This window comes from Clavelina lepadiformis, chromosome 4, assembly GCF_947623445.1.
Source record: "Clavelina lepadiformis chromosome 4, kaClaLepa1.1, whole genome shotgun sequence".
Classification (NCBI taxonomy): Eukaryota; Metazoa; Chordata; class Ascidiacea; order Aplousobranchia; family Clavelinidae; genus Clavelina; species Clavelina lepadiformis.
The window spans coordinates 1,348,536-1,367,037 of NC_135243.1; the positions used below are offsets into that span (position 1 = coordinate 1,348,536).

The 18,502-nt window shown below is 35.9% G+C and overlaps 1 protein-coding gene across 1 annotated transcript; it reads right to left on the minus strand.

Annotated features, from left to right (window-relative positions):
• Positions 1-5,512: 5,512 nt before the first annotated feature.
• Positions 5,513-17,599, minus strand: LOC143451742 (uncharacterized). Its single transcript, XM_076952465.1, has 15 exons — positions 17,455-17,599; positions 17,175-17,300; positions 16,810-16,980; positions 16,619-16,708; positions 16,328-16,450; positions 15,968-16,078; positions 14,770-15,752; positions 14,358-14,688; positions 14,184-14,262; positions 13,959-14,098; positions 13,227-13,314; positions 12,998-13,143; positions 7,260-7,346; positions 6,359-6,621; positions 5,513-5,734 (listed from the first exon to the last, which is right to left on the minus strand). Exons 1-15 carry the CDS (start codon positions 17,597-17,599, stop codon positions 5,513-5,515), a joined length of 3,105 nt encoding a protein of 1,034 aa, XP_076808580.1.
• Between the last annotated feature and the right edge of the window lie 903 nt (positions 17,600-18,502).

Below are 18,502 nucleotides of genomic sequence, written 5' to 3' on the forward strand. Positions count from 1 at the left end.
TTTATTACTATCAATTCTATATCTCGCTCTGAATATTTCACAGTTATTTTAAGATTTAGTCAAAGTCGCCAACATTATGGCAGACTTAATGAAACATTAAGACACTCATGGTTACTAAAAGGTTGAAGATAAATTGTTGAATCTCTGATAAAACTTTTCCGTCGAAAACTAGCAGCAGAAAATCACGCGCGGTTTTGTTTTGGTGGAAAGTTTGATTGATCAAAAACAAACGTAGAGTTATAAACTACAGCAATTGTTAAGTCATAATTACACTGATAAACAGCAAAACTCTACATTGCTTAGTTACTTGGCAACGTCAAAATGCAAGTTACACTCGGTTATAGGCATAAGACGTCATATTTTATCATCTATCTTGTACTTTGACTCAATACCTGTGCGGCCAAGAAAACCAAAACTACTGGAAGTGTTTGAAAGCTCATTTTTACGAAAATGACATCATTGTCAATGACGTCATTATTTGAACAATCTCTTAATTGAAAGTATTCTTATACAGGCCTATAGCTGATGCAGAAAAAAGCGAACAAAATTTGTTTAATTTTATCCCAACTATTTTTATTAACAAAAGCATACCCATTAATTCCTGAACACATCCTCTGCTCGGGTTATAAATCAGACACCTCGCACTACAACTGTTGCTTTTATTGCAACGGCATATGTGCTTTCTATGGCTATAACTATAACTTTATAAAATTTTCATTATATCTTACTTATAAATCTTTCTTGGAAGACAGAAAGCGAAAACAGTCATGATTGAAACGAGCAAGTCGAACAATAAAAGCTCGAGTAAAACAACGGACCGCAAACATAAAAGAAACAGCTGAGCAGAGATTTCAATGAACACGGCAAGCTTGATCAATGCAATTCTATAAATCCACCACGACACCGCGTCACTCTACAGCCCTGCACTGAACTAACTACCCAAGCATATGGCAAACTACTATATGAAGAAAATTTAATTTTGCGCGATGCCATTTCTTCTGAAGTTGGAGTATATCCAATTAGAGTGTAAATTCGAGGCCACATTAAGTATTCACTTATAACTCAATAAAGCCATTTTTCTATTCAATTGTCTTGTTGCAATCCTGCCAAAAAGTCTTGAATTTCAAAACCTGGATTGTAATTTTGTACAATTAGATCGTCTTTATTTAATAAACCACGATTTTTGAGTGTCTAGTTGCGCGTGTCTTCTTGCAAACGAGAACTTTTCAACCTATAATTGTAAAAGAGCTCGTTTGTTGTTATCATCTGGAAAGTTTATTTTTTTACCAGCTACGAGTGAAAATTACAGAAGGAAATTAAACAAAGTCATAAGGTACAGTACGAAAGTTATCGCGAGGTTAATTTAACGCCTTAGTGTCAAATTTCGTCCGCACTTGCTTGTAGAAGTCTTGTATTTTTAGATTCTTTTATACTGTGGGAAATTAAGTGGCAATAAAACCATTCCTCTACTCCACTAGAAAAATTTCGTAGCTAAATTTAACGATTTTGGAAAATTTGTAATTTATGAAAGGACAGAATTTTAATGTTGATTTATCTATTTCTGTTAACCTCATCAAAGACACAACTGTTCTGAAGCATTCGTCATATCGGCCAATATTTCCCTAAGCAGTCTACGTCCATGCAATGTGCTTAAGCGTGGTCAAAGGAGCTTGTAAATATTACGAGCCGCTGAACCTCATTATTCTTCCAAGAATCACTCCGGTACAACTCGGAAGAAATTTGTGAGTGAAAGCATCGCTTACGAGAAACTAAATCCTTGCGAGGTGCGTTCGCAATACCGCCTCTGACGTCAAGCAGATCCCACATCAAACTATGTATAAATCAACAACCAACTTTCTATAAAAATGAAATATTTTAAAAAAACATTTACAAGAAAATTGTGTATTAACATGAATCCGTAGAAAGACTGAAACTTCCCGTTGATGTTCGTTCTTATTGTTAAGTAACGATTCATTTGGTAACACATTCATTGTAGGTTTAGTCCCCGCTTGTTGGCGCTGTGTTGGATTTACACCAGAACCAACGATGTATTGACGGTCAAACAAATTTCTCTCCAATTCCAACAATATTAACTTTGTTCGAATTTACAGATTGTGAAAAGACTGACGGTGCGCTTCTGCACTAAGTGCAAGAATAGCAATTGATGTTTTAATAAAAGGCCGTTTGCGACATTTTTTGAGTAGACTACCTCTCGAAAAATTTTATCTTCCTTTCCTATTAATACTTCCCCTAATTATATTATTTCCAAGCTATATGATATGACTTCTTAAAACTTTTTAGGTCTAAATACTTCCTGTGTGTGGCGGGAATTTACTATAACTGACAGCTGGATTGCATTAGCCGTTAGTTGGCGGTAGCTGCGATATTTGCTATAATTGTCAGGCCACGTTAGTAAATGCAGGCAAAACCATGCGCTATTTATCTCGAAAATCTTGACAAGAAGTGTTGTGTTTGCAACATATGTCATGATAGACTCCAAAATTTATCTGAGAAACAAAATATTGACACTCTTAAATGCCATAACCAAGGAGTAGGACCTACTTTCAAGGTGGGACATGTCTCAACTTTCGAAAAAGGGGGTGCTGTCTCCCAACTTTTGAACAAGAAGGGCTAAAAGCAGGAAAACAAGAGAGAAATTGACACGGTCGTGAGTTGAAAAGAATTTCGGTCCCGAGCTGGTTGATAAAGCGGTGACTACTTTTGATGCAAATATCTTTACACGGAACACGGAAAATTTTGTTTCATTTCGTATCACAACTTTTAACTTTCTACTTAAACTAACTGACTTATTCCTTTTTGAGACCTTGGCGTTACTCCCTTACGCCGTACCGGCAATATCTCATTTACGGGAACTGTGTTCCGGACCGTTCCGCTTTTTACACCACTGTGTATACGTCATGCGTCATCACGCGTCATCATGTGTATACCTCATGCGCCTACACGCGTCATCATGTGTATACCACATGCAAAGCAGTCGCTTTGCTACGACGGACGCGAGGCAGACTCCAATAAGCCATTGGCAGATGATGATGATTATGATGATGATGATGTGACGTTTTAGCGCTGAGGCAAAGTTAAATCGTGGAGCTCCATTGTCACCACGTCATAGTTATTCTGAAACAGCGGCGTAACCTAGGTTTTAGCCGCCCTGCGCTAAAGCAAAACATATCGCCCCATTCCCGAAGCCATATTTTGAATTTCGTAGAAAGTTGAAAGTTTTTAAAGGCTGGTTGACCATCAAGGCCAAAACGCGAGGGACGCAAATTTTTTTATTTTTACACCTAACATAGGCCTAAAAGGAAGAAGCTTTGGTCGATACTTCCGCTCCGCAATGGATGTCTTTGGAGTTCTCATACTGAAAGAGGAAATTTTTGAGATCTTACAAAAACAAACGTATCAATTATTATGCATCCAGGACCCGCCGAGTTTCGCTTTTCACCTTAACTGGCCATCATGAAAAGGTCGGGATATAACTGCCAGTTTTTCGCTGCGCAAGAGAATCAACTTTCCTGGAGAGTTTTCAATTGCACCTCAATAGGTTTATTTCAAGTGCGTGTGCTCGCTAATGTTGCACGAAATTATAAATAATTACGCAACCAACGTAACCACGTAACGGAGCTCCTGTTACAAACGTTTGGTACAAATTACGTTATTTCGCAAACTACTTTTTGGTACATTCTATGCACACAAACCATCGATAGCTTTTATCTGTTTGCATTCTCTGCGTAAATGCGATTGAAATGCGACATCTGCACTCGGTTCTTTGCCCACTTTGCCGTTTTTTCAAAGCCGGGCAATAGCAGAAAACAATGTTGGTGATGTTTCGTCATAACCGTCCTTTGATAACTATTGATACAACCATAAACCGAGTATGAAAGTATGGCAGTGACCCTGATAAGCTGTTAAAGTGATATCAGACTGCACAAAGCCCACGACAAATATCGCTTTCACGTCTCATGCAAAAGTAGATCACACACGACATCGACAAACTTACGAGTCTCGATACAATGATGTCAGCTTAAAAACAAAGCGTTTATATCGAACCTCTAAAACAAGGTTCTGACGTGCTGCTGTGCATTGTGTTGCGTATTAAGTTGTATCTTTTTCACCGTTTTGTTGTTGAATTAGTCTTAAAGGTATAATTTTTAGTCACTACATAAAATGATGTTCTTACAGCAGTCCTTAAACCTAGCGTTGCTTGTGCAAAAAAAGAGCGAAGAGCGAATAATCCCTAAAAGGGAGCGCGGGCGTGGTTCCGTTCCGACGTTGACAAAAGAGCTTTTGCTAGCTCAAACCAAATAAACAAATAAACTGCTTAACCTCTCGAGATCGTTCCTAAAGAATAGGAGCGATCTCGAAAACTCGTGCCTTAATATGAGAGTAATAGAGCATACAGTTCATCTCGAGTCGTTAAGCAGTTTATGAAGCGTAACAAGGAAAACTTTTTCACTCCCCGCATTTTGATAGGAGCATACAGTGGGCAGACGCTGGTATTTTAAAGCGGGCTTTAAAACAATTTTCCCCGCTCCTCAACGCAATTCAAAATACGTCACTGCTTGCTAACCTGGTTGTCATAAAAACGGGGTGTAAGCAAAGACGCAGTTTCTTTCCGCATCTCAGGAACGCATAACAGCGACTGCTTTCATAAATTTCCAGCCGAACAACTCGTAGCGAAAGTTGCAGCAGGAAGCTTATCCCCTGATATAACTCTGTGTGTTTGATGTCTTGCCCCAACTACACGACGTGCTGTTATTATTATTACTGCTGTTATTTGTCTGCGTCAAGTTGATATAAAAATTTTGGTAGCTTATAGTTCTGTTAATCATTGGTTACAAGGTAGAGGCAGCATTCGAGGCGGATGCTTTAGCCTACAAGCCATAGCACCAGTCTCATTAGATTTGCGCAGATATAAGCAATTTAGAGCTGAACTCTACAAAGCAATTAGCGATGATAAAAACCTACTTATAACGTTTGGGCAGAAATGTGATGCTAAAAATATGACACAAAACCAATTTCTGTCTTACAACAAATTTTATTTCCACAAAACTCACTCTGGATATTTCAAATCACAAAGAATCAGCAAATCTAAAATATTACAGCAAATTCACCATTTAACATAATGCAGTGAATATTTATTTGAATAAACATGTCTAACAATTATAATTATGACATCACTATTAGTTTATGTACAAATATAAATCAATTTTATCAATGAATTAGTAAATCTGTGGATGACGCGTCTGGTTGAGCAGTCGCTCGATGTTGCAGAAGTCCGCGGTTCGAATCCCGGCCACGACGCAATTTCTTTTAAACAAGTGAATCGATGTGAGGAAGGAATTTTTATAAATTTGATTAAATAATGAATTTCTGTTTAAAAATGAAACCTACTTACCATTATTACGTCAGCAGTGATTGCGCGAAGTGAGTTCGTCGCCACCACCAACATAAACATGCAACCGCTATAAATTAAAAATTTGGTTAAAAATTTAAATTAGTGTGCAAAGTTCAAGTTGACACAAACATGACAAGATATAAAGAATACCGAGTCATGAAGCTGGTCAAGGACGAGCTGAATTTTTTGTTTCTCGCTCGAATTTGCGTTTCTTCCATCTTCGAAGCAACCAACCATCCGCAGATATTCTTCAATTTTAGCGAAAAATTCTGGTCCTGGAATGTCTTTGATTATGTTGTCACCGATGTCCAACACTTTTACCTGCAGATGAAATGTTTGTAAACTACAACCTGGTGTATTGATGAAGCTAATATATAACTACATACAAGTTAACATCACCATTAATTGGTTAATAACTAACCAGCACCACGCGGTCAGATTTAGGCCTAGCCTACTGGTCCAACACAAATTCTTGGTTTTTGAATTAAATAGAAATAATTTTGAGCGGCCAATTAAAACCGGTATCGAGTATTAGTTGTAGAAACAAATCCTAATAATAAGTTTGCAAAATTAATTTCAGTTTTAAAAAAAATGAAACTTTTCAGTTGACCCAAAATTAACCGGTACATGCCAGGCTAAAACTGATCCAACAAAATTTTGTCATTTTTTTATTAAAAAGAAGGAATTTTAAGCGACCAAGTTTATTGCAGATTCCACATTCCTTGTAGATTCAAGTAATCACTAAACCGTCGCAAAATTATTCTGCAATTTTATATAAATTAGCACAAAATATCTGACCTACACTGCCCAGTAATCTCAACAAACTGCCTTGAAAAATATCTTCGTACTAGGCATTATGACGTCATAAGAACAAATGTAAACAATTTATTATGACGTCATATGCTGTTCTAAGCAAACGATAAAAAGTTGAATAAATCGTCAAACCTTTCCAGGCATCTCAGAGATCGCCGAAATAAATCTTTCCACATCACCAGGGGAGAAGCATTTGATCAGATCAAGCAACTTTAACTCATTTTGTTGTTTCCTTAAAACGTCACAAAAGATCGCGGCTTCCGATGATGACAATTTCAAATTAAACAGATTCATCTCTGTTGGAAAGCGCAGTGACGCCATATTGAAGAGTTCCATGTCGCTGGATTCATTTAATTCGCATAAAAGCGAAATATACCTGCGTTGGTTGTTGTCATCTAAACAAACATAATAGTTAATTATTTACCGGTTGTAGTTCGCCGCGTTATATAAATTTAAGACGGAAATTTTTCATGTTTAGGCACAAAGTCAAGTTGAAAGCGAAAACTTACTTTTCTACAAAATTATCTGTTCGGGACGAATTAAAAAAAGAAGCAGTCATTTTAAACTGAAGATAAACTTAATACAACAACCAGAATTGATCTAAATGACATTTGGCCTATTTAGCCGGCAAATATTTTCACCAGAATTACCGGCAGCCTACTAAGCTAGGCTCTGTACACTAGCACTGGCAATACGTTTGCAATAGACATGTAAATTACAAAACTTACTTTTACTTGGCCTAGTAGGCTGCTGTACTAATCTACCAGTGATTATGTGGAAATATTTCCCGGCTAAATAGGCTACATGTCATTTCAATCAATTTTCACAAAATATTATCACACAAATATTTTCACAGCATCACCAGTCTGCCAGCAGCCTAACTGTACTAGGCCAAATAAAGATAAGTTTTGAAATTCAACATAAATGTGTTCTGCTGCACATAATGCATGTCTATGGCAAATAATACATAACATGCACATGCAGTTTATTCATTTATTCGCAGATTTAGGACAAAGTCAGAAAATAAACTTACGTAACCAATCCCTGAGCTGCAGTTTCTCAAATCGTACCAGCTGTGACTTTAGTGCTTTTATCCAAATCCTCCTCTTCTCAGCAACATCTGGAAATAAAATGTTATCAAGCTTAATACTGACAGGTGACAAATATAGTCTAGGCCTATACACAGGGTTGCCTATACACAAAGCAAGACACTATCTGCATGTTCATAATTTTGGTATCTCTTTGGTACAAAATGGTATCGTAAAGGTGACAAAATGCCCAAAATAAGGACAAAAGTGCCCACCTCCGCCCTAAAAATAAGGACGAAAGTGAAAATAAGGACATTTTTTAGAAATAAGGACAAACATATTTTTTAAGACACGGACCTTTAAAATAAGGACAAATCTTATAAATAAGGACGGTATGGCAACCCTGCCTATACAAAATAGCTTGCAAGTAACTGTAGGCTAGAATGCAGTGAAATGTACTAAATAAAACTATTGCCAATTTTTTTGCATATAAGCCTACTTGCTGATTTGCTAAATTTGCATTTTTTTAACTGACTGGATGCCATTTACTGAAGTTGCATTTTTGATTTACCAAACTGTGCGAATGGCTGCTCATAAAACAGACAACTATTTTATCGTTTTGCTGCTGATTACTAACGTTCTAAAACAATATTTTCATACAAATTTGATAAAGTGTAGTTTCCGAAATAGGCACAGTATATATAATGTTGAAAACAAAAAATTGGTTGTAGTAATATTTTAAGACTGCATGTTAAGAGCAGTTGCTAGAGGATCTTTTATTTTATAACGGTTATGTATTACAATGCATTGTTTTAAATAATATGCAAACTGTGCATGACACCGTTTTATTATAAAGTACATGGATCTCGAACAGTCAGAGGTGGGCACTCAGTACGTAGAAAGTACCATCGGCAAAACATGTACCAACGGTTCCGGTATTTGGTACTATTTCAAAAAAGTAGTCCGGTACTTTGCCAGTACTGGGTACCAAACTACTTTTCGTACAGTGGATCATGTTACAAGTGCAACTTTTGCTGATATTATGGCCCCGCTAAAGGTTACTTCAGGTCAAAAACAATGTGAACTCACTCTATGCCGCTTTATTAGACATTTGTAGATTAAAAAAGAGCAAAAAACACTAAAATTGAAATCAAGTTTCAATTAAAATGAAATTTTAAAAAGCAAACTTCTGAAAACCTTGAAGTAATCATTTTAGAAGTACCAAGCACTGGGACGAACTTAAATTTCTAGAAAAAAGTAATTCAGTGCAGGGATTCTGTACTGTTCTCTAAAAGTACCGATGGTATCGGTACTGAATAAAGTACCGCAATAAAATAATTTGGTACTATAGTGTACCTGCTGTACTGCTCCTGCTGTACTGCTCACCTCTGAGAACTGTACTAAGTCTTGCTCAATAACCGATGTTTGATTGGTGTGAAATCATCTCTGAGGTCGTGTAAAAACTATCTTCTAATACCATGATAGCAAAGAGAAATGAATGAAATTATTACACTGCATGTTAATGCAGTAGACTTCGCTTATTATGACTCTCTTTGGACCAAACCATTCTGGTCACAATATCGGAATAGTCACAATAACCAAAGCAGCAAGCCTGATACAGCGCCATACACCAAGCAGTATCGACACAGTCGGAAACAAGTTGACTAAACTTTCTAAAATCTCATACATTTCTTACATGATGCGAAAGAAAACTCACATGGCACAATCATTCCTGTCACATTGCATAATTGACAAAGAAACATTGGGTGAATAAAATTGAAAAAGTGGTCGTAATACTCAAACACAGGTCATAGTAAACAGAGACATTTGTATGGCAAAATTTGGGACTATATCATCACGGTCATATAAAGCGGGTTGTCATATTAAAGCCGACTTTATTGCATATAAATGTGTAGCACACCATATGGTGGCTATCATTTTTTTACATGAGTTGGTAGGGGTGGCCAGTGTAAAATAACATAAGTGTTAGCCTAAACCATATTTCAGCTATATTATTTTCTGTTGGCCGAGACACCAAACAGAAACAGGTTTTGCTTGCTTTCGTAGTAGTGCTGTAATTGCTTTTGTAATAATAAGGAGAGGAGTACTGAATCAGTTTATGAGTATCAAAACCAAATTTTTGAAAAAACAATCGAAACATTGCGACCAAACCATGTATTATAGTATTATACAGATGAATAACAGTGCGTATGCTCCAAATTAGTTTATTCTAATTTTCTGCTAGTATGTTTAGTTGTGATTTTCAGTGTCAAAATACTTGTATATAGCAAAATGGCAATATAAATGATTTCCTGTTGTGACACAAAAACTTGTAAATTATTATTTAATTTGCAATGCTTTTTCTCTATTTTACATTTAATGAAATTTATATTCTTAGAATGACAACTCATTCGCAAAACAGCCACTGAAGTATTCTTCCACAATCTGCACTCAACCTCAGAGACATGCTCAACAAACACGATGTCTATAGTAAGGTGCAACCATACCACGAACATCACATGCATTTGTGTGACGTGAAGACCACCTTGTGCTGCTAGAAAAATGCTATCAAAATGCAACAGACCTGAGTGAACTGTGTGTCAAACCAAAACCGATGAAAATCAACCGGCTTATACCACCAGTTACAATTCTGAAACTGATCAATAGTCAACCCAAAAGTCAACCACTGACTCTTACTCCAGTAACAACTACAGAGTGATCACTTGATTTGGCAATGGACATTGTTTATATTACTGTAACAATGTTCATCATTGCCCTTTAAAACAGAGTAAACATTGCATACTTGGCAGCATTTGCCACAATGAGACACTGACAAAAGAAACATTTCATACTACAAGTACATGTATATTTATTGTCAGGGCTGGTCTTAGGCCATTGTCAGTGATTTAACCAACTTGGGCTCCATGCCCCTTAGTACCAAAACAGAAATAGTAACAAAACAGAAATCGCAGATCACAGTGTTCTCAATTTGTTCTCGAAGTGTTATTATCGATGTTATTATTTAACTTTTTTTCGAAAGAGAATGTGAACTTGGTGAAAACATATCACAAAGCAAAGCTTTGATGAGAGCTGATTTGCAAAGAGTTTATATTTGGTTAATGTTGTTATGAATATTATTACATTAAGTTATTTCAAATTGGCAAAAAATGCCCACTATCAGTTCTTGTATTGGGTTCATGCTTAGTAAGGCCTGTTTTGTATACAATACAACACAAAAATGACATTTATGGTCTGGCTGTGTTGAATGATGTGGAAATGACAACGCACAAATTACAGTTAATGCCATGGCACTTACAAGCAATATGCGAAAATAAATGTACCCAATATTGAGCTTTATACCACCCAAATAGATATGTGTAAATCTATTCATTCAAGTAATGTAGAAAATGTTGTATCAGTGTTCGAGTAGAAATTGTAATACAGTTAAAGCTCATTAACTTGACTTCATTTGAATGGAGATTCAAATAATTTAAGGAAACTTAACCTAATAAAATTCATGTAAACTAGTAATAGTGACTGAAGTGTTCTTTTTGTTTCCCAGAGCATAGTTAGCACTAATTATCTCAACATTAGTGAAAAAATTGTTATCAGTAGAAATAAACATAAACACCATAGTGATTTATTTATTTGATTCAGTAATGGGTTATTATAAGCTAGAAATATAGCCTGTTCATCCAAAGTTATCTAACTCAATGCCTTTTCAACTCAAAGATATGATTTTAACTTTAGCGTATCACATTTAAGAGCTTCAGCTGATAGTTATACTCAATATATGCAACAACAAATGGAAACAACTGTTATGAGAACAATTTAAGAAATGCTAAGTGAGACAAAGGCAGTTCTAGAGCTCCACAAGGCTAGTGCACTAAGCCAAGCATATCAGACTTAAACAGATATAGCAGTAGCACAGCAACAAGCATGGGTAATATATCTAATGACGTCATCATGCTGTGTAATACTTCCACAAGAACAAATCTATCTTTTATAACATCTAATTTATAAAAAAGACTCATTGTAAAAGATGATAAATGAAGGCAACTATTATCCTCCAGTCATGTGTTTATGGTTAATTACAGCCAATTTTACCAGCCTATGATAACTGGAAGTAAGTTAATTGGTCATTTTACTTTGTGTTAAATGTTAACCACTTTTCGATGAACATTATTATGCAGTTGTGTTTAAGTTCTTGGACCTAAAAAAACAATGTCCATAAAAGCTTTTGTAAAATATGAGCAGAGCTTTCACATTGGAACATTTCTGAAAGCAGTAACCCAGGAACTTTAGCTTGACGGTTATAACATCTATTATAAATTCAAGTTTTGCAATTTGTTAGACGGTAGTGTGCTAAAATTTACAGTCACCTAAATTGTGGGCAAAGACAAAGCAAGGCAAAAATTGATGTTCAATGATGATTAAAAAGAATGGCAATGGCAAAAATGATTAAAAAGGGCAAAAATGATTAAAAAGGATCGTAAATGTAGTTCTGTAGTTGCAAATTACACGAAAATTTGTTTACCCGTAGCTTATACATAGGCCAACTACTGCACTAAAACTTGTCAGAAAATTATTCATATTTTGTTTTACATCCTACTAAATTCTTTAGCCTGCTATGTTTCTTATGCACTGAAACATGCCGTAATATTCGGCAACTTTTCTTGGAATATTACTAAGGTTTAGTCAGACACAAAACGTAGGTTTTTCACATATATGCTTATTACCGGTACTTTACCACAAGTTTCGGCTTTAGCATTAACCTTGTTCTACGGTGATGACGGGATTATTCAGACGCCACATAAGCTCCATACCTCATTAACAGTGATAGTGTCCATCTTAACTTCGCAACGTTTACTTTTAGAGTATAACTAAAATTCAAACAGCTGTGCAAGTAGCAGTTACAGTTAACTTCATCAATTGCAGGTCTGGATCAGTTTGATACAAAATGACAACAATGAATCGATCACGTGACTTTGTTGTTATTTTGATTATTTTCACAGTAACCATTAGAGACGATGTTTCCACCAAACCTTTGAAGTTTTGATAAATCCTTTGCTATATGCTTCGTAGTACTTTAGGATTGATTTATAATGAAAATAAAATTATTAAAATGAGCATTTATTTTGTATTCGATACCATTTGAAACAAAATGTTATTCTTTGCCATTATATTATTGTGATGCACGTTTTAGCCTGCGAGGCCACATTTGCATGTTTTATTTGTGGTAATTATCATCGTAATTGTTTATGTCCTTGCGACCACCTACGTCGGCACAATTTTTCGTTCCTCATATTTAAGGCTTGAAATAAAACGAAAAACATGTGATTGAAGGGATACGTTATTGTAGTGTTATTGTGGAATTTGAAGTTACAGGGATGTCAATTCAATGAACATCATATTGACAAAGTTTGTCATGTTGGAGCGAGTGCTATAATATCATGACCCTTGCGACGGAATAATTCATCACCGATAGATACGAAACTCATCCAATTTAGCGAGAAAAACACAAGCTATAACTTTATAACGATGAACATAAACGTAAGTCAAAGTAAATAAAACTTGCAATCGTAGCTTATAAATTCTTGTACCAAGTCCTATACAATTTGGCACTGCTCTATATAATACAGAGTTTCTGGTACCGTTGAGCGTTGCTACTTTTGAAAACTGTACGAAATTACTCTGCAAAAGCATTTGCAAAGTACTGTAACAAGAACATAACGGTACAAACCGGATGAAGAGGTTGCCTTCTTATATGCCTGCAGTTCTGTAGACCTAGGTGAAAGTAAGGCTGATGACTGATGTTCTGGAGATGATATCTCCTCCTCTGCTGGCTTTTGTGTAAGTGAAATCTGCTCCTCTACCTGATCATCTTGTCTGAATAAGTCATAATTGCTTTTGTCTCTTTCATGTCTAATATGAACTTGTTTATAGAACAGTAAAAACTTTTTAATCTTTACCTGTTAAGACAGCAAAAACATCGAGATAACAAACACGAGCAGTCTCCCTGCTCGTGTCCAGATGTGGCAATCTTGCTGATGCTGGAATCTGCAAAAAATATATCGTTTGATCGGTTCATGTTTAGAAAATATTTGCATAATGGCTAAACGTTTACAAAAATAGGTATTTGCATATAGAACACTTTGCGTAAAAAAACCTTTTTTGATGTCTACTGTATGATCAAACGGCACATAATTATAGCTCCAAGATTCGAAAACAAGATATAAGGGACTGAAAGAAAATTGATGAAAACCTGAAAACATCTGCAGTCACTAACGCTTGGGTTTGTAAAAGGCACCCTCGGCCCATTGAACCCACCCGGTCGTTAAGTAATAGTAAAGTAAAGATCGTTAAGTGAGTGCAATAGTAGAGAAAATGTCGAGTGTTACAACGGAAGCTTGTTTTTTATGAATAGCGCTTTAATAAAGAAACTGCTTCTTGAACAGGAACAAATTATTACAACAACTTTTATTTTTGTCGGACATTTCCTTCCTGCATATCACGGCAAGTTGTCTAACGGAAGCATAACTAAACAAACAGCACAAATGGTAAAAGCACGATGTTGGTATATTATCAAGTTTTTTTGTGAAAACGATTCAACAAAATGTGCAACATGTTTCACATCTTCTTTCTTATTAATTATGTTTTTCATAAATGTGTGCAAAATCTAAAAAAAACATTATGGTACAAACCGGATGATTCCATCTCCTCTGCCTGCTGTTCTGTAGACCTAGGCGAAATTAAGGATGATGACTGGTATTCTGGAGATGATATATTCTCCTCTGCTGGCTCTTGTGTAAGTGAAATCTGCTCCTCTACCTGCTCATCTTGTCTGAAAATGTCATAATTGCTTTTTTCTCTTTCTTGCCTATAGTATGAGACCGCTTATAGAACAACAAAAACGTTTTCAACTTCACCTGTTGAAAGGAGGTGAGGACAAGCACGATCGTTCTGGTTGATCGTGCCCAGTTGCAGCAATCTTGCTGATGCTGGAATCTGAAGAAAAGTTGATATTTTACAATGATCATGTTTGAATGAGCTTAATAGTAAATCATAACTTAAAATGCACATAACTACTATCCTGATAATACCTTTCATCATATCTATGAGCAGACCGCAAACAAATCTCCTAATAACAGACCACTTCTCCTCGGAAAATAGCTCGTTTGAAACAAGGTGCTTAAACTTATCCATGGACAGCTCATTAACGATAAACTTTGCGGTGAAAAACTCCTGATACAGTTGGTGGGCGAAGTAATACTTCACGTGGCCGTCAAACACGCGGCAGACTTCCGCAAAATGGGCGTAAATGCCGACGACGATATCTTGTATCTCGTCTGGTTCAAGCTTCACTTCTGTGAGATCCTTTCGTGTGATGACAACTGAAGACCTCATTGTGGTTTTGTAGGCCAATTCACTGAGCTGCAACACAAAACAATTAATAATATGATCTTGTTCATTCTCACTATTTTAGGCAAACAGAAACATGTTCAGTTCTCTCACCTGCTTTACTAGTAAAGTGATGTCTTGGTGTTTTGCATTGTCACTGCATCTGAGGTTCTCCAAAACTGTGGCAAAAACCCGCGTTGTGGTGCTGATTTTTCCAATTTGTGTTGTAGGAGCCAAACCTGCTGCTATAACTAACTGAAGCAACAGCGGGTTAAAACAAAGTGCAAAAACAATTTTAGCATTTCGGGAAAGATCATTCCAAAGCTTGTCGGCAGAAGCACCAGCGTAAAAATAAAACAGTTCCTTCATAGAGTCAAGGGGCAGATCACCAAGTAAGATTGTAGAGTCTGGACGTAGTGGAGCAGGAAGCGTAATAATGCTGTGGGGCCTGGAGGTAAAGATGAGCTTAATGTCTGGAAGGAATTGTTTATTGCAAAGATTGGCTAAAAGATTCGGTACACTTTGGGGAGTATCATAGTTTACTTTGGGTACTTTGTCTTTAAATGACCACTCCGCCTGATCCAGACCATCAAAGAGTAGAAGACAACTTTTCTGATTTTCTTTGATCCACTCCCATGCATCCTCTCGAGTGCTGTCGTCTAAATCCGGATAAATGTTATCCATAATTAGCTTCCGGAAACTGACCTCTTTGCCAACAGGCATCTCCATAAATTTGTAATGAAGACATTTGTATTCTTCTGTTTTGGCTAATCTTTTTGACAAAGTCGTCTTTCCGGATCCGGGGTAACCTATGAAGGCGGTAAAGCGATTGTTGGACTTCAGCAATTCCTCAAATTCAATATCCTCATCCCGCTCAAATGTATCAGGTTCACCAGTTGACGGGGCATAGATTTCATGTTTAGGAACTGCTTTTCCACGGAAATAAGATACTTTAGTGTACTTTGGATGGACAATTGGAATATCTGCTACTGAGACGTCGATTCCGGCTTGTAGACGGATGTCATTTTCACGGCGTTTATTTTGCTCTTGCAAAACTTTTCCAATAGCTTCCTCTCGCTTTTTTAGTATTCGTTGGTCTGATAAGATTAATATTATAGATTATAAATAATAATTGCGAGATTTTAATATTTGAAATATTTAGATACAGAAATGTTTGAAATTTTTAACTTAATTTATTTAAGATAGCAGAAATAAAAAAGTGCCATGCTGCACATATGTTACATGACTCTCGCGTCAGATCCCTTACAAATATTTGACATCTATATTTTCCAAACATACTTTAAAAAAATACCTGCAGATGAAGTCGTTGGTAGATTGGCGATTGAGGGACTGGTGCTTGGTACTTCAGTTTGTGAATTTGATGCTGGAATTAGTTGTTTAGGTTGCGTAAAACCGGTTTGCTCTAAGATATGAAAACATTATATAAAGCATGAAGCTTTAGTTGCAAGCAACGAATAATAACTTTCAAATAAAACTTCATTTAAATTTAAACCGTTGATTTTAGCTACTTCATGATAATTTGCAAAGATTCCAGATGTTGTCAAGATGGACAATTAGATCAATCAAGATTTTAATTGACTGTCGAATTTGTAAGAAAGACAGTCAGTACACAGACAGTATTGACTGCTTTTTTCTATAATCTAATCATTACTTGTAGAAAGTGTCTCAATGTTCAAAGCATTGGATTGATTGGTCACTTCTGAGATGTCTGTGTGGGGCTCAACATGTGGATTTGCTTCGATCGGTTGCTTTGGATGAGTCACATCAGGTGGATCTAGTAATGAAAGTGTCAGCATATATTATCATACGTACAAATGAAATAACTAACGTATGAAATAGAAACACAAAAAATCTAAGCAAAGATTTCGCAGGTTGGCAGATAATACAAAAGTGGCATATTTGGATCAGATTTTAACCAAATGTTAACGCATCAAATATGCACCTTGTGGTTGGGTGTTTAATTGGTGAAGATCAAAGGGATTATTTGCCGACTCCTGCTGCTCAGTTCTTGGTTCAAATCTTTTTGCAAAATCTTGGTAAAAATGTGGTAAGCTCAAGAGGAGAATCTCAAAAAATAATCTCATAAAATAAAATTTTTTAACAAAACATTGCACGGTATTACATATTGCTTACCTAAAGATTTTATTTGTTTTTCTGCACTTTGTGTCGATTTTCCTTTTTTTAAATCACTGATATCCATTTCCTTATATTTTCTTTTGTCTTGATACTGCCTTCGATCGTGATGTTGGTATTGCCTTTCGTCGTGGTGATAAATTTTAGGAGCATTAATGATCATAACTGGTCCTGATTTGCGGTAAAAGTAAAGATTATCTTGTATGAGAAGGCATCAAAACAGAATATCATTGAACATCATCAATATCAGAAACAATACATTATTGAAACATATTACGACAAATGCAAATTGTGAGCTGTATTTTAAATATTCACAATCATTTACGTACTTACGTATTCAGCAAATTAGTCTTAATAAAACTTACCCGCTCTGCTTTCAGCCATTTTGTTTGCAAGCTCAATCAATCCTGGATCGATTCTACTTAAAGCACTCTGAGAAGCTTCAGCATTTTCCATTGTTTGCAAGACTTGATTTCCTGTATCTGCAGAATCTGGATTTAAAGCAAAGGAAAAATAAAACAAAATTCTTTTTTCATCAAATTTAAAGGAAAACGTCAAAAGCTCCTATTTTTAATTATTAAAAGGTTCCTATTATTAATCATAGCAAAGACAAAGACTTAAACATTTTAATCTCAGATTACTCACCATGAGGCATCCCCGCTTGCATTGCAACAGCACGTGATGTTCCAGGTTGTTCATCACTTTCACCTGATGAGCTCTCTTCATTGTTATCAGGTTGTACAAGTTGAGGTTTATCTTCGGTCAATTTTTGCTCTTCTGGATTCGACATACTTCAACGTTGCAGTAATTATCTTAGCTTATGTTATATACACCTAGTCGAAATTAATTTGATGACGTAAAAGTTTTTCAAAAAATACTGAAGCTGAACCTGAAATTTTAACGTAACTACCAACATACGAGCTACTTTTATAATAACATGATCTCTGCCCCTTGCCTGTCTACCAAATTTCATGCAGACTCTCACTTTTAAGAAAGGAAATTTAATTATTATCTGTTGTTGTAGGTAACCAGACCACATTGTTCTACACCCGTATACAAATATACGAAATATATTTCACTGGAAGCATCATATGCTTTATTCAAATAGACTATTTTGTCTTACTTCGGTAGCGTTCAAATATCTGAAGACGTCAAAAGTATCTGTTCCTGGCAAATCCTGGCCGTATTCTATTATCATTATTCTATTGTGATAATATTACTCACATACGAAACTTACAGTAACATAATTTTATTTACAGGTAATTTTACATGTTTGCAGTTTTCAGAAATATATCTTACTTTGGCAACTTTCTTATTCTCCTATTGGCCCTGACGAAGCTCACACGCATGGGTTTGCGAAATGTTGGTTCATAAGGAATTAATTCACCAGCTGAGCACCTGTAGTTACTTAAATTTTGCCTGGTGGCGAACATAGTATTTTTACAGAAACCTAGTTCACTTTGGTGGAATATTATATGATCAATATATGTCATATTATTAAATCATATTTACATGAGGGCATATTTCTTTACTTTGCCGGTTTGGTGTGTTTTGCTCTAACCGTATAGATCAGTTTTGTTGTGTCGCTATTTGTGCTTCTTATTGATTTGTTTTATGAACCGTTGCTGTCAGTTTATTTGATTTCTTGACATACTGTTGATGACCGTCTCATTGCCTTTGTGTGGTTGACCGG

Coding starts and splice junctions, on each gene's coding strand:
- LOC143451742 (XM_076952465.1), bottom strand. CDS start 17,599: ATGTCGAATCCAGAAGAGCAAAAATTGACCGAAGATAAACCTCAACTT. Junction 15,753..15,967: donor ACCAACGACTTCATCTGCAG/GTATTTTTTTAA, acceptor TAATCTTATCAG/ACCAACGAATACTAAAAAAG. Junction 6,622..7,259: donor GCAGCTCAGGGATTGGTTAC/GTAAGTTTATTT, acceptor ATGTTTGTTTAG/ATGACAACAACCAACGCAGG.